This window comes from Ursus arctos, unplaced genomic scaffold (assembly GCF_023065955.2).
Source record: "Ursus arctos isolate Adak ecotype North America unplaced genomic scaffold, UrsArc2.0 scaffold_16, whole genome shotgun sequence".
NCBI lineage: Eukaryota > Metazoa > Chordata > Mammalia > Carnivora > Ursidae > Ursus > Ursus arctos.
Window position 1 is genome coordinate 22,047,090 of NW_026622830.1, and position 13,549 is coordinate 22,060,638.

The 13,549-nt window shown below is 54.9% G+C and overlaps 1 protein-coding gene across 2 annotated transcripts; it reads right to left on the reverse strand.

Annotated features, from left to right (window-relative positions):
- Window positions 1-1,170: 1,170 nt before the first annotated feature.
- On the reverse strand, window positions 1,171-10,675 carry MYL9 (myosin light chain 9). 2 transcript variants are annotated; one of them, XM_026503429.4, is made up of 4 exons: window positions 10,532-10,675; window positions 7,129-7,338; window positions 5,268-5,429; window positions 1,171-4,452 (listed from the first exon to the last, which is right to left on the reverse strand). In XM_026503429.4, exons 2-4 carry the CDS (start codon window positions 7,310-7,312, stop codon window positions 4,280-4,282), a joined length of 519 nt encoding a protein of 172 aa, XP_026359214.1. In that variant the 5' UTR covers window positions 7,313-7,338; window positions 10,532-10,675; the 3' UTR covers window positions 1,171-4,279. The 2 variants fall into 2 exon arrangements, with proteins under 2 accessions (XP_026359214.1, XP_057168526.1); XM_057312543.1 differs by having other exon boundaries at window positions 1,171-5,429; window positions 10,532-10,639.
- Window positions 10,676-13,549: the final 2,874 nt, after the last annotated feature.

Here is a 13,549-nt window from a genome sequence, read left to right on the forward strand (position 1 = left end):
TTACGCTGCTCTAGTGTGTCAGGATTCTAGGTGCTCCCCATCCCCCCCCCCCCAGTACTTGGTATTGGGAGTTTTTTCACTGTGGCCCCTTTGGTGGGTGTGAGCTCCATCTGTTAAGTCCCTCATCTCCCCGCTGATCTATGATACACGACCTTTGTCGTATAACAAGAGCCATAAACGTGTGGGTCTGTCCCTGGCCTCTGTTCTATTCCATGATCAGTCTGGCTCTCCTCCAGCATCACATACCATCATATTTACTATAGCTTCATGGTAAGCTCTGCATTCTAGAAGTTACATCTTATTTTCCTCTTCTTTTTCATAAATATCTGGCAACTCATGCCCATTTACTCTTCTAAAAAAAAATTTATTTGAGAGGGGAAGAGAGAGAGTGTGCAAGCCAGAGCACAAGAGCAGGGGGAGGGAGAAGCAGACTCCCTGCTGAGCAGGGAGCCCTGTGCGAGGCTGGGATCATGACCTGAGCTGAAGGCAGACAGTCAACCGGCTGAGCCACTCAGGTGCCCACTTTTTTTTTCTTTTCTTAAATACACTGTTAGATTTGGGTTGCTCATATTTTGCATAAGAGTTTTGCATCAGGGCGCCTTGGTGGCTCAGTCGTTAGGCATCTGCCTTCGTCTCAGGTTGTGATCTCAGGGTCCCGGGATTGAGCCCTGTGTCAGGCTCCCTGCTCAGCGGGAAGCCTGCTTCTCCCTCTCCCTCTGCCCCTGCTTGTGTTCCCTCTCTTGCTGTCTCTCTCCCTCTGACAAATAAACAAACAAAATTTTAAAAAATAAATAAATAAAAGAGTTTTACCCCCAAATTCATGAGTGAAACTGACCTCTTATTTTCTTTCCTGATAATATTTTGGTCTGCTTTTTGTACCATAGTTATGCTGGAATAGTCTATGTAATTGGGGTGATCTGTTCCTTGAAAGTTTGGTAGCTCATACCCTACAAAATTATCTGGGCCTAGTGTCATCTTTGTGGGAAGTTGCGTTTTTTTTTTTAAAGATTTTATTTTTAAGTTATCTTTATATCCAGCATGGGGCTTGAACTTATAACCTGGAGACCAAGAGTCACACGCTTTTCCAACTGAGCCAGCCAGCCCCTGTAGGAAGATTTTTAACCACTGCTTCAAATTCACCAATACATAGAAGAAAACTCCAGCTTTCTCTTTTCTCCTATTTTTTAAAATTTTAATTCCAATATAGTTAACATACAGTGTTCTGTTAATTTCAGGTGTACAATATAGTGATTCCACAGTTCTATATGGTACTCGCTGCTCACCCTGCTAAGTGTGCTCTGAGTCCCCTTCCCCTGGTTCACCCTTCCCCGCCCCCACCTCCCCTCTGGTGACCATTAGTTTGTTCTCTATAGTTAAGCGTCTGGTTTTTGGTTTGTCTTTCTCTTTTTTTCCCCCCTTTGCTCCTTTGTTTCTTAAATTTCACATATGCATGAAGTCAGTGGTATTTGTCTTTCTCTGCCTGACTTAATTTCACTAGCACAATGCTCTCTAGCGCCATCCGTGTTGTTGCAAATGGCAAGATTTCATTCTTTTTTGTGAATGAGTAATATTCCAGGGTGTGTATGTGTGTGTATGTATGTATATATACACCACATCTTCTTCTTTTTTTTAGAGAGTGAGTGAGTGGTGGGAGGCAGAGAATTTTAAGCAAGCACCACACCCAGCATGGAGCCCGACGGGCTGGATCTCACAACCCTGAGCTCGTGACCTGAGCTGAGATTGAGAGTTGGACATTTAACCGACTGAGCGGCTCAGGTGCCCCTCCCTATGTTGTTGTGTTTTTTTTTAGTTTTTATGGAATTTTTTTTGTTTTTAAGGTTTTATTTCAAAGTAATTTCCATACCCAATGTGGGGCTTGAACTGACAACCCCAAGATCAAGAGTCATGTGCTCTACCTGCTGAGCCAGGAAGGCGCCCCAAGAGATGGTCTTCATGGATTTAAATGCATCAGTCTTTTCCTTTGTGGTTTCTGAGTTTTGTGCCAGACTTTGAAAGTTCTGGGCATGTTTCACTGTTATCTGTAAATGTTGCCTGTGAGAGAGAAAACAGTAGCTGCTGCTGCTTTTCTAAAAAGCTGCTAGGATTTTAATAAATTAGCTCACAAATAGAAAATTGCCTTCTTCCTGGCTTCTGAATGTGCTCTATGCCTTTCTGCTCCCAGACTTTGTTCACACTGCTTCCTCCGAGCTCCACTCCTGCATGTTCCCCCCACGTGCTGGTCCTGCCCTTCCATACACAGAACACTTCCCTTGCCCCATCCTCTGGATCTCATCAGGTCAGGCCCACGCCAGCTCAGAAACCAGTAAGGCTGGACGGGTTCTGTCCCCCCAAAGCAGGCGTGAATCTGTCCCTTTCTCCGGGGTGAAGGGGGAGTAGGCCTGTGACAGGATTGCAGACCGAGGGGTCAGAACCCAAGGAGGCTTGTTTCTAACCCTGTCCCTGCTATCTTCCAGAAAGGCTTTTGGTGCCACAGTGGCCCTGCAGAGTGCCCTGTGACCCTGATGCGGGGCATGTGTGGCCAGTGCTCTGGGGGTCCCCAGAGGACGCCCACAGCCTGCCCCACTCCTTGGTCCCTTCCTTGGGACTAGCTGCAGTGAGCAGCCCTCCATCTAGGGCTGGGGTTGAGGGCATGTTCAGACAGAGTCTGTCGTGGTATTTGGGCCTGGTCAGGACTTGTTTGGGGCTGGCTCCCTCTGGAGTGGAGATCAGGGACTCGTGGAGCTCCATTTGGAGACAAGAGAGGGGGTGTTTCATGGGGTTCATGGGGTTGCCTGGGAGGGCCAGGGCCTGGCTGGGAGGGGCCTGGTACTGAGGTAGGGCAGAGGCTTGTGGGAAATTGGGCGCTTCTCAGCCAATACATGGTCCTTTTAGTGCTCAGCACTCCCTGGGTTCGGATCTCGGACCTTTGCTGTGTGCTGTGGTTGGCTGGCTATGGGTGACCTTTAGGGAAGGCAGCAGGATCACAGCGGGCCCAGCAGCTGCTCCCCGACCTTTGCTAGGGTCTAGTGGGATGTGTCTAGCCCAGGTCTGAGCTCTGGGGGGATCTAGAGGCTGGGGTCCAGCCTTCCCTCTGCCCCAGATCCACCAGGTGACCTCAGGTAGTCCCTGCCCCTCTTAGCTATCTGTTCTTTCAACTAGTATTTCTGTTCCTCTTGTGCCCCGGGTGCCGTCGTCAGTGTCCCCATCATTCAGGTGTAACAGAGATCCCAGCCCTGCCCACCTTGTGTGCCATGTGAAAACCGGTCACGTGGCTGAACTGACCTTGCAGATGCAGAGGGCCCAGCCTAGAACACACGTGGTGGCTGCCTGGAGCCGACCTCAGCGAATCATTTAAACCCGTTCATGCCTACCTTCGCCTGGAGCTTCTGGGATGCACCCTCCTCCCTGTTCCCAGAGCCTCCCTGTTCTTCCAGGAGCACCTGGCTTTCCAGGAGCATTGAGGTGTTCCTGGAGATCCAGGCTCTAGTCCTGAAGCCTGGGTGACCTTTACCCCTGTCTTCCTGGTGCCCCAGAACCCCCCATTGACATATGTGATTCCTGAGGGTCCTCCCCACTTGGGCCTCTCTCTCGAGGACTGTTTCCTGAAGGACCTCTGTCTGCCCCCCACTGCTGGTCTGGTCTCAGGGAGCCTTTCCCTGGCTGGGAGGAGGTGGGGGTCTGGGCAGCCACTAGGGACAGGAGAGGGCAGGTGTTTAGGGACTAAGAGCTCCTCTGTTTCACCCCAGCAACAGACGCATAGACCCAAAGCGGTGCTGAGACTTCTATTCGAGATTCTGCCTCCCCTAGGCCCAGTATCCACCCTCCATGCATCTTCTGGATCACATTCCCGGTGGGGTGGCTGGGCAGGGCACAGAGGAGGGCTCTGGCATCCTGTCCTCTCAGAAGGGACCTTGCTGAGCTTTGTGGCAGTGGCAGTGGCTGGGAAAGAGCTGTCATGCCCTGCGTGGGGGTGCAGTGAACTTGTGTCCGACAGGACACAGGGCCCATCCCGTGGGGAGCAGCCATGAGACCCAGCTCCCGAGAAGACAGTCCTCTCTCGGGGGGCGGGGTCATGGTGGAACACCGGGCTCACGTTGGCTGTGCGCCCCTTGCCTGGCACTGCACGCTCTCAGCCTGTTCCTCCATGGGAAGCTGGGCCCCTAGCCGCTCAGAGGGAGTATCCCCTAAGAGGGTCCTGTGGGGTCACGGGCATGGAGCACAGTGAATGTGGGGAGCAGGAGAGTGGGGCAGGGGCCTGGGCATGGGGGGCTGGGGAGGCCTAGTCGTCCTTGTCCTTGGCACCATGCTTGAGGATGCGGGTGAACTCCACGTAGTTAAAGTTGCCTTTCTTATCAATGGGTGCCTCTCGGTACATCTCGTCCACTTCCTCGTCTGTGAAGCGGTCACCCATGGTGGTGAGCAGCTCCCGAAGGTGGTCCTCGTGGATGAAACCTGGGGGCAGGGCCAGGACAGGGACTCGGGCTGGGACACGCCCACACTCTCCCCCCGCGGCCCCCCACCAGTCCTCGCAGACCTTGTAGTGGGTCTCCTGCCAGTTCAAGCTCCCCGGGGCCCCAGAGGGAGGGTTCTGCAGTGTTTCTGTGGGGTCCTTGGGGCTCTGCGTGTGGGGGCTGGATATGTTTTACTTTGACATCAGCCCTAGAGTTCCACTGCCCAAGTTTGCATGCTCACCCTCTTTCCTGGCTGTGTGACCCTGGGCAAGTTATTTAAGCTCTCTGTGCCTGTTTGATCTGGAAAATAGGGATGAAAATACGCCACCCTGGTAGGGACCATGAAGGTAATTAGGAAATGTTCTGAATTGGGCCTGTGGCCGCCGAGAAACACTGAGGTCACTGTCGGCGTCACGCTGGCCTATCCCCAGGACAAACTAGCTGTGGGACAGAAGTCCTTTGTAAGGTCTGGGGGTGGGGGCTGGTTTTTGCACCTTGTTGGCCAGAAGGGCCTGGAACAATTTGGCTTCTGGGAAGGTCTAAAGTGGAGGCAGTGTGCTGGGCCAACAGGTGAGCTCAAGATGTGGGAAGCCTTGATGGATGTGGGCTGTTGGGGTCTAGCATCTGGGGGAAGAGAGCAAGGACACAGCTTAGTTTTTCTAGTTCCAGCTGCGGAAACCAGCAGATGGGGGATTAATGTTCTGGCCTTTGGGGACACGGGCCCTGAAGTCCCAGCACAGCCCAGCCCCACTTGCATCCTTGGGGGTGCCCTGGGTGAAGCGCTCGACCCCAGGCCTCCAGTGGGAGTCTGCTGACCTGAGGCCTCCTCGTCGAAGCAGGCGAAGGCGTTTCGGATCACGTCCTCAGGGTCTGTGCCATTCAGTTTCTCCCCAAACATGGTGAGAAACATGGTGAAGTTGATGGGCCCTGGGGCCTCGCTCATCATGCCCTCGAGGTACTCGTCGGTGGGGTTCTTCCCTGTGGTAGGTGGGACATTCCTGCTGTCATTGCCCTGTCACCTCCCGCCTCCCTGTCCCTTCCCTTCGTGGCCCGTGAGAGTCCCACAGGCAGGAGACAGGTTCTGTAAACTGTAGAGTGTCTTGCCGGGGTGGCCAGCGTTCTGACTGCTCCCTCCCCTGGGCTCGCCAAGGCTCCTTGACAAGTTAAGGCCTGTGGTGCAGATACCCACGGCCCCTCGGGTGGAAGGGCCACAGCGTGCCGGCTGCCGCGGCGTCCGCTGCTCCACCTGCCGTACTGCATTACCCTCACCGCGCTGCGAGGTCGCCATTCTCACCCCCGCTTCGCAGGTGTGGGACCTGAGGCACAGAGGCCAGGTGACTTATCCAAGGTCACACGGCAAGTAAGAAGTGGAGCCTGCATTTGAACCTGGGCAGCTAGACCCCAGATTCCAGGCAGAGTTTTGAAAGTGGTTAAACCAGTGAGCTGTGGTGTCACAAAGACTGGAGTCTGGATCCCAGCTCTGTGCTTTCGTGTCCCCTGCCTCTTAGGACAGTTGTCAACATGGCAGCACCAGTGGTTGTAAAACGCACAGGACAGCAGGTGGCCTGGCCCGGTGGACTCGTTAGCTGCTGGGTTCAAATTCCGGCTCTCCCACTTAGTGGTTGTGTGACCTCAGGCAAATTATTTCACCTCTCTGAGCCCCTGTTCCTCATTTATAACGTGGGAATGATAATCCCATCTACCCAGTAGGATGGCTTTGAGATTTACGATGCCTTGCAGCTGCTGCTGCCGCTTTTATTTGCTGCTCTGATGTTTTAACCGGAGGATGATGTTCTTAACCAGAAGGCCACGACTGACCTGTGGCCCCACAGACAAGAGCTACAAACAGGAATGCAGGTTTTTCTGGGTAGATGCCTGGGGTCCGATGTCAGCCCCCCAACTCAGGGTCGCCCGGTCCTCCCACCGGACTTCCTGGGCGTATACACGAGGACCTCAGTCACCACTGCACAGGAAGGGAAATGGGCAGAGTGGGGCTGCCCTGCTGTGAGGGGCAGGGCCAGGGACTCACTCGGGCCTGTCTGGCCTCAGTGCTTGGGCTGGGGGCTTCCTCTCTCCGCCAGCCAGTGTCTGACCTGGACGAAGGGCCTGCCAGGAACTGGGACTGGGGGTGGTATCTGTGGCGAGCACAGGGGAAGGCCGTGGGGGCAGGGCCAGAGACCTGGGGGGGTTCCTCATCTGAGCAGTGGTGAATTGTATGAGGTTCCTGAGCCCTTTCAGCTCTAGGATTCTGATTGTGGGGAAGTCGTGGGAGTCAGAGAGGCTCTAAGACCTCATGTGGGTGACTTCTGAAGTGGGGCACTCTGGCCTCCCCTCCAGCCTCAGTTCGCCATCCATACAGTGGAAAGTCTGTGCAGTTCCAGCTTTCTTCAGTCGCCCATCCTTTTCTTTGAAGTGCAACCAGGCTGCTCAACCACAAACCTGCCTGAGGCGGGCCAGCTCTGGAGTGAGCCTGTCTGGGTTCGGATCCAGTGGCCCAGCTGCTCTGTGCCTCAGTTTCTCTGTTCAGGGGAGAAAGTACTGGCAGCTGCTCCCCAGGATGGGTGCCACCTGTCCCTCCACGGAAAGACTCCCTATGCAATAAGCAGTCCCACTGCGGGCTCCAGTTGTAACCCCCTCGGGACCCACTTAGACCCCAGCCACTCCCGTCCCTGCTCACCCATTGAGGCCAGCATGTCATGCAAGTCCTCCTTGTCAATGAAGCCATCTCGGTTCTGGTCAATCATGTTGAAGGCCTCCTTAAACTCCTGGATCTGGGACTGGTCAAACATGGCGAAGACATTGGATGTGGCCCGCTGTGGCCGCTTCTTGGTGGTTTTGGCCTTGGCCCGCTTACTGGACATCTTGGCTTCAGGTGGGTGGGGCTTCCCTGCAGGAAGTGGGTGTGGGGGTTAGAGCCTATGACCCTGGGCCTGGGAATCTTCCTGCCTCCCCCAGACCCGCTGTCAGTGCCTGTGCCTGGCATTCAAGGCTTCCCACAGGCTTGGGGCTCCTGTCACGCAGCTCGTCACAAAAGCAGACAGGCGTGGGCTCTGGGATCGTAAACAGCTTCTCTACCTCTCTGAGTTTCCTCATCTGGGAGCGGGGATGTGAGGAATGCCCAGCAGTAGGGAATAACTGACTCTGTGCTGGAGAAGCCCCTGGAATGGGGCCAGGCACAGAGAAGCTCTTTCTGCTGTGGCTGTTCGGGTAAGCCACTCAGGACTGGGTTCGGTGCCAACCTGTCCTCGCTTTCTCTCTTTTAATCCTTTATAGCATTTACACTGAACATCTCTCCCCTCCAGGTGACAAGGTGGGTTGAAAGTGGGAGGCTGCGAGGCTTCATGGCGGCTCCTCCTGCCCGCAGCAGTAAGGAGCTAGATGGGCGGCCCTGCATTCCTGACATTCTTGTCATGTCCTCCTCCTCCTCCTCCCTCCTCTCCATCCCTCTGTGCGCCCTGCTCTGGATGTTCTGGAAGGCATATGCTCTGGGCATTGTCCCCTCCCCCAGCCGGTCCACACTTGATCAGCCCCTAAGGTAGGCGAGAGATCTGATTTGTTCTCACTCTTCCATGCTTGTAGGGGCATGACGCTCCCCCGGGCTGAGAGCCCCAGCTTCTTGTCACCCTTGTCTAGCTAGACCTGGCCTCCTAGCTTCCAGCCAGTCTCTCCCATCCCATAGAGACCCAGACCTGTACCACCTGTCATTTCACCTTGAAGCCCTTGAAGGTTCCTGGAACAAGTCTGGGCCGCTGAGCCTGGCGTTCAAGACCCTGTGTGAACCCCGTCCAACCTTTCTCTCTGACTGTGGCACCCTTCACCGTGTCCTTCTTCCCATCTGTGATTCTGCCATGCTGGACCTCTGGATGTTTTCCAGATAACCCCAGACTTTCCTTCTTGGTCCCTCACCCCAAATGCCCTTCCTTTTCCAGCCTAGTTCTTGAGACACCCCCTTGGGGAGCAGTTCCCACACCCTTGCTTTGACAGTAAGCCCTTAGAGGTCTTTCTCTCCCTCCCCTGATTTACCAATAGGCTAATAGATGATTGTTTAATGAATGGCTGTGAGGGCAACTGCAGCCAGTCTATTGCCCCCACTGCACAGATGGGGAAACTGAGGCACAGCAAGGCGTGCTTTCCCTGAACCCCTGTCAGGGCCTGTGGGGCCTATGTCCCTGAAGACCTAGTGCCGTGTGCCCCTCAGCTGGGGCAGTCGTGGGCCTGGCTGAGGCCCCAGGACTACTGCCCACCCCCTTTCTTCTCTGCCCTGAGCCCTTGGTTGAGGGCCTGCCTCCAGGAAGCCTCTGCCTGTTTTTAGCCCCAAATTGTGTGGTTATGAATGTTCCTCGATGATCTCCAGGCCTTTATAACTCATGACCCTGTTCCAGTCATTCTCCGACTTTGGTCTTCGAGCTCTTAAACCCTCAGCAGGGATCCTGGGCAGCCCCGGCCCTTCCCTTCCACAGGGCCACAGCTGCCTGTAGTCATGACACACAGGCTGCTGTGTCCCACTGGCCTGAGACACACCTGGCCCTGGGTGATTCTTCGTGGTTCAGGGTGGGTAGACAAAAGCCCTTCTCAGCCATGACCTGGGTCAGAGCGGGATGGTGGCATCAGCAGGGGTTTAGTGTTTTGAGAGGCCCAGTCCTTCCCTGAGCCCATTGTTCACCAGAAACTTTGACTCATGGCCCCTGGGGAAGGCAGCCAAGTAGTCCACGGCCATGAGAGGCTGTGATGGTTATCACTATTGCCACCACCCTCCTGTCTGCACAGCTCCAGGGCAGACTCAGCCTGGAGGAGAGAGGACCCCACAGCCAGAGGCAGGAATGGCTAGGATCTCACCCACTGCTGTGATCCTGGCTGGACCCTTCTGGCTTCATGGCCCCCCCTCTCCCCACCCTCTTCGCTCCAGAGGCCATGACGTGGCTGAAAGCACTGAATGTAGGATTTGTCCACCCCGGCAGTCTTGGGAGGCAGGGTGAGGCCCACCCCCCACCTCACCTGTGCAGTTTAAGAAGTGACGCCCGAGAAGGGAAGGGGCGTGCCCATGAGAGGGATAGAGCCCAACAACTCGGGCTCGGCTTGGGTCAGTGAGTGGTAATGGCCAGCCCTTGGCGTCCTTGACGCCTGAACACAGAAGGAAACACGTCCTAAGAGGCTCATGGTGGGCCTACTGCAGCTGAGGGCTCGGTGTGACCAGAGGCAGTTTCTAGGCTTGGTTGAGGAAATGGGGTCAGAGACTGGCTAGGTCCTTAGCCCTGGAGCCATCCCCTCCTGCTCCTGGAGGTCCTAGACACTAGGGATCAGACATAACTGGTGTTTGGACTGGCTGCAAATAGGTGCCACCTCCCCCCTTCTGGTGCCTGAAATCCCCCCACCCCCCGTAACAGCAAAGACAAGGCCAGTGTCCTCCCATTATCTCTTGGTCCCTATGGCTGGTAGTGACAGGCACCTTGCTAGGAAACTCACCTCTGCAGCCGAGTTATTGATAGACTTATTCCTGAGGGCAGCTGGAGGGCAGGAGAGGAGGAGCAGGGACCGAGGTCCCCCAGCCCAGGTCTCTGTCCAGCCCCCAGAGCGCTCAGCAGACCCTCCCCACTCAACAGGCACGGTTGGGCAGATGGCCCAGTACAGGGAAGCCGCAAGTGCCAGCACAGAGTGCTGGTGTATATGGGGTGGGGTTACCCCAGTCTCCATCCCTCTCTCCTGCCCAGGAGTTCTGGGGGAGTCGCAGGGAGCCTTGCAGGGCTCAGTTTCCTGCCTGACACACATGCGCTTACTGGGGCAGGGGACACCGGTGACCACAACCCCCTCCCCTCCTTCTGGGCCGTCCAGAGCTCCGGGCTCGGCGTCTGTAACTCCGTAGCAAAGGGGCAGGGCCCAGACAGAGTTCCCTCGCCAGAGGACCACCAGCTGCCCGAGCCTGGAACAGTCTCCCTGCGGCCCACCCCCGGCCAGAGACCCCGTGTGACCCGCAGCTCGCAGCCCCAGCCCCATGAGGGCTGTCCTTGCTGAGACCCTCCGGTGTCCCCGTCCATGGGGCCGTCACACCGCCGCCTCTAGCCCCTCGCGGCCACGACTCCCACCTGGTGCGGAGAAGGCGCTCACTCGCTCGCTCGCTCGCTGGCTGCGCGGAGCCGGTGCGGGGCCGCGAGCCGTCGGTCCGGCTCCGGGCTCGCTGGGCGGGGCGGCGCGGGCCTTACAAGGCAGAAGAATGCGCGCGGCGGGGCGGGGCGGGGCGGCGCGCGGGCGCAGCCTTATTTGGCCTTGACCCACGGCCGCGGCGGGGGCGCCTTCCCGGAGTGGGCAGGGGAGGCGATGCCTGGGGCAGTGGGGGGGGGGGGTGATGCGGGGCAGCGCTGGGCCTCCTCTTCCCTGATTGTCAGGGGAGGGGGATTTATCTGGGCCGCCCCTTCCTCCCCAGTGAGGCGGGCAGAACACCCAGGGCCTCCAGTTCTCAGGTCCTACCCGCATCTTTCCCCCAAAAGCTCCCCCGCTGCCTAGCCCGGTCCCGTGGGAGGGCTTCCTTCCATCAGGCCAAGTATGGCTTTTTTCCCCAGTCGGAAAGGCGTCGTGTCAGACGGCCCCGCCATCCTTATGTGACGAGTCACTGGTGTGGGGGCTCCCCTGGGGGTTGGGTGGGACTTCTGGGGACAGCCCACCTTAGCCAAGTCACTGTCCTTTCCAGCTGGCCTCAGTTTCCTGTAAAATGGCAGGGTGGTGGTGAAGATTCAGGAAAAAAGAGTGGACAGAAAGAGCCAAGTAGCACCCTGGGGCCCAGTGAGAGGGGCAGGGGCTGGGGGAGCAGGGGTGCCTCCTCAGGGTGGCAGCACCCCTTACCCACTCTTGTTGGCATTAGTTGGAGGAGGGAGTCAGGACAGACCCACTCACTCCCCCATGGTGCATCAGGTCCTGTCCATCACCTTGACCCCTGAAGGAACACGCTAGCCACCTGTGCTGCAGCCAGGCTTTCCCTTCCCGACCCGCTTTGGACTAACACAGACCTTCCAACACCCAGTACTTACTCTGTCGATAAGAACTGACACCCATTCCGTGGGAGGCGCTGTGCCGGGTGCTGGGCAAACAGCACTGGACTAAAGTAATCACCCTGGGGAAGCCGTTTTTGTGACGGAAATGGAATGAACAAGTAGCTACAGGGCTTGGAGAGAGAAGTGGGTTCCTTGAAGGAGAATAAAGCAGTGACGAAAGAGAGAAAGGAGGGTGCCTCCTGGGAAGTGACATTTGGGACAAGCAGAAGCCATGCCCGGGGAGTGTTGGACGCAGGTGGGGGGAGTGTGCCCAGCTCCAGTTCTAGGAGCACCCAGAGGCGAGTGTGACTGTGGGGAGAAGGGTGGGAGATGAGGTCTAAGAAGGAGTGGGGACCTAGCCTGGGGCTCCTTGTAGGCCACCGTGAGACATCAGAGTTCTGAGCGGAAGGATGACATAATCTGGCTTATGTTTTAACTGAATCCCTCTGGGTGAGACCAGTGAGGAGCTTGCCAGCGAGACGATGTGTTCGGACTAGTGTGGTAGCAGTGGAGCTGGGGAGAAGGGGTGGGGTTCTGGAAATACTCCGAAGCTGCATCCAGTAGGATTTGCACATGGATTGGAACGTGTGTGAAAGAGAAGAGTCAAGGATGACTCCAAGGGTTTTGGTCTGAGCAGTGGGAGGGGGAGAGCTGCCACTTTGTCACACGGGTCAGCTGTGGGAGGAGCGGGTTTGAGGAGAGAGCAGAGTTCTGTTTTGGACCTATTAATTTTTTTAAAACTGTTAACTTTGAAATAATTTCAGACTTACAGTAAAGGTATAGGGACTATATAAAGAGTTCACCCGGCCTCTCCAATTGTTAATGTTTGGCTTTATTATATTCTCTTCCGTGTGTTTGTGTCTGTGTATCCTGCCCCTGCCAACATCATCTGGAGTAACTTGCATTCTTCATTACCGTTTTACCTGAAAAGGAGGTTCTTTTCCAAATCCATAGTACATTTATCAAAATCAGAAAATTTTAATGTTGACTTAATACTGTTATCTGATTTACAATCCATATCCAGGTTTTGTCAATGATCCTGATAACGTCCTTTACGGAAATATTTTTTTTTGGTCCAGGAGCCAATCCAAGGTTATCATGTTTCTTTAATGTGTGTGTGTGTGTGTGTGTGTGTGTGTGTGTGTGTGTGTGTGTGTTGGGGGGGTAAAAAAAAACACAACAGAAAACCATAAAAGTTACCTTTGTAACCATTTGAAATCTGCAGTTGAGGGGCATTAAGCACGTTCACGTTGTTGTGCAGCCATCGCCGCCCCCCAGGCGCCCCACAATTGATTTTTGTGTATTGATCTTATTTCCAGGAACATTACTGAACTCATTTGTTTACTAATACTTTATTTATGGATACTTTAGGATTTTCTATATGAAAGGTCATGTTATCTGCAAATAGAGACTGTTTAACCTCTTTCTTCCCAGTCTGGGTTTCATTCATTCATTCATTCATTCTCTTGCCTAACTGCCCTGGCTGGGCAACACTGCCCTCCAATATGTCAAGTAGAAGTAGTAAAAGTGGGGGGCACTTGGGTGGCTCGGTCAGTTGAATGTCCAACTCTTGATTTTGACTCAGGTCATGATCTCAGGGTTCTGGGATGGAGCCCCTCGTGGAGCCCTGTGATGGGCTCCATGCTCAATGGGGAGTCTGCTTTGAGATCTTCTCCCTCCCTCTCCTCCTGCCCCCCCCCCCCCCGCATTCACTTGCTCTCTTGTGCATACACGTTTTCTCTCTCTCTCTCTCTCAAATAAATAAATCTTTAAAAAAAGAAGTAGTAAAAACAGACATCCTTGTCTTGTTCCTGATCTTAGGGAGAAAGCTCATTCACCATTAAATACGATATTAGCTGTGGGTTTTTCTTGGATGTGCTTTATCAGCTTGAAGTTCTATTCCTGGTTGTTTTTATCGTGAAAGGATGTTGGGTTTTATCAAATGCTTTTTATGCATCTATTGAGAAGTCTTTAATCTCTCTCTTTTTTTTTTAAGACTTTTTATTTTTTTGAGAGAGGGAGACTCAGCACAAGCAGGGGGAGAGACGGAGAGGGAGAAGCAGGCTCCCTGCTGAG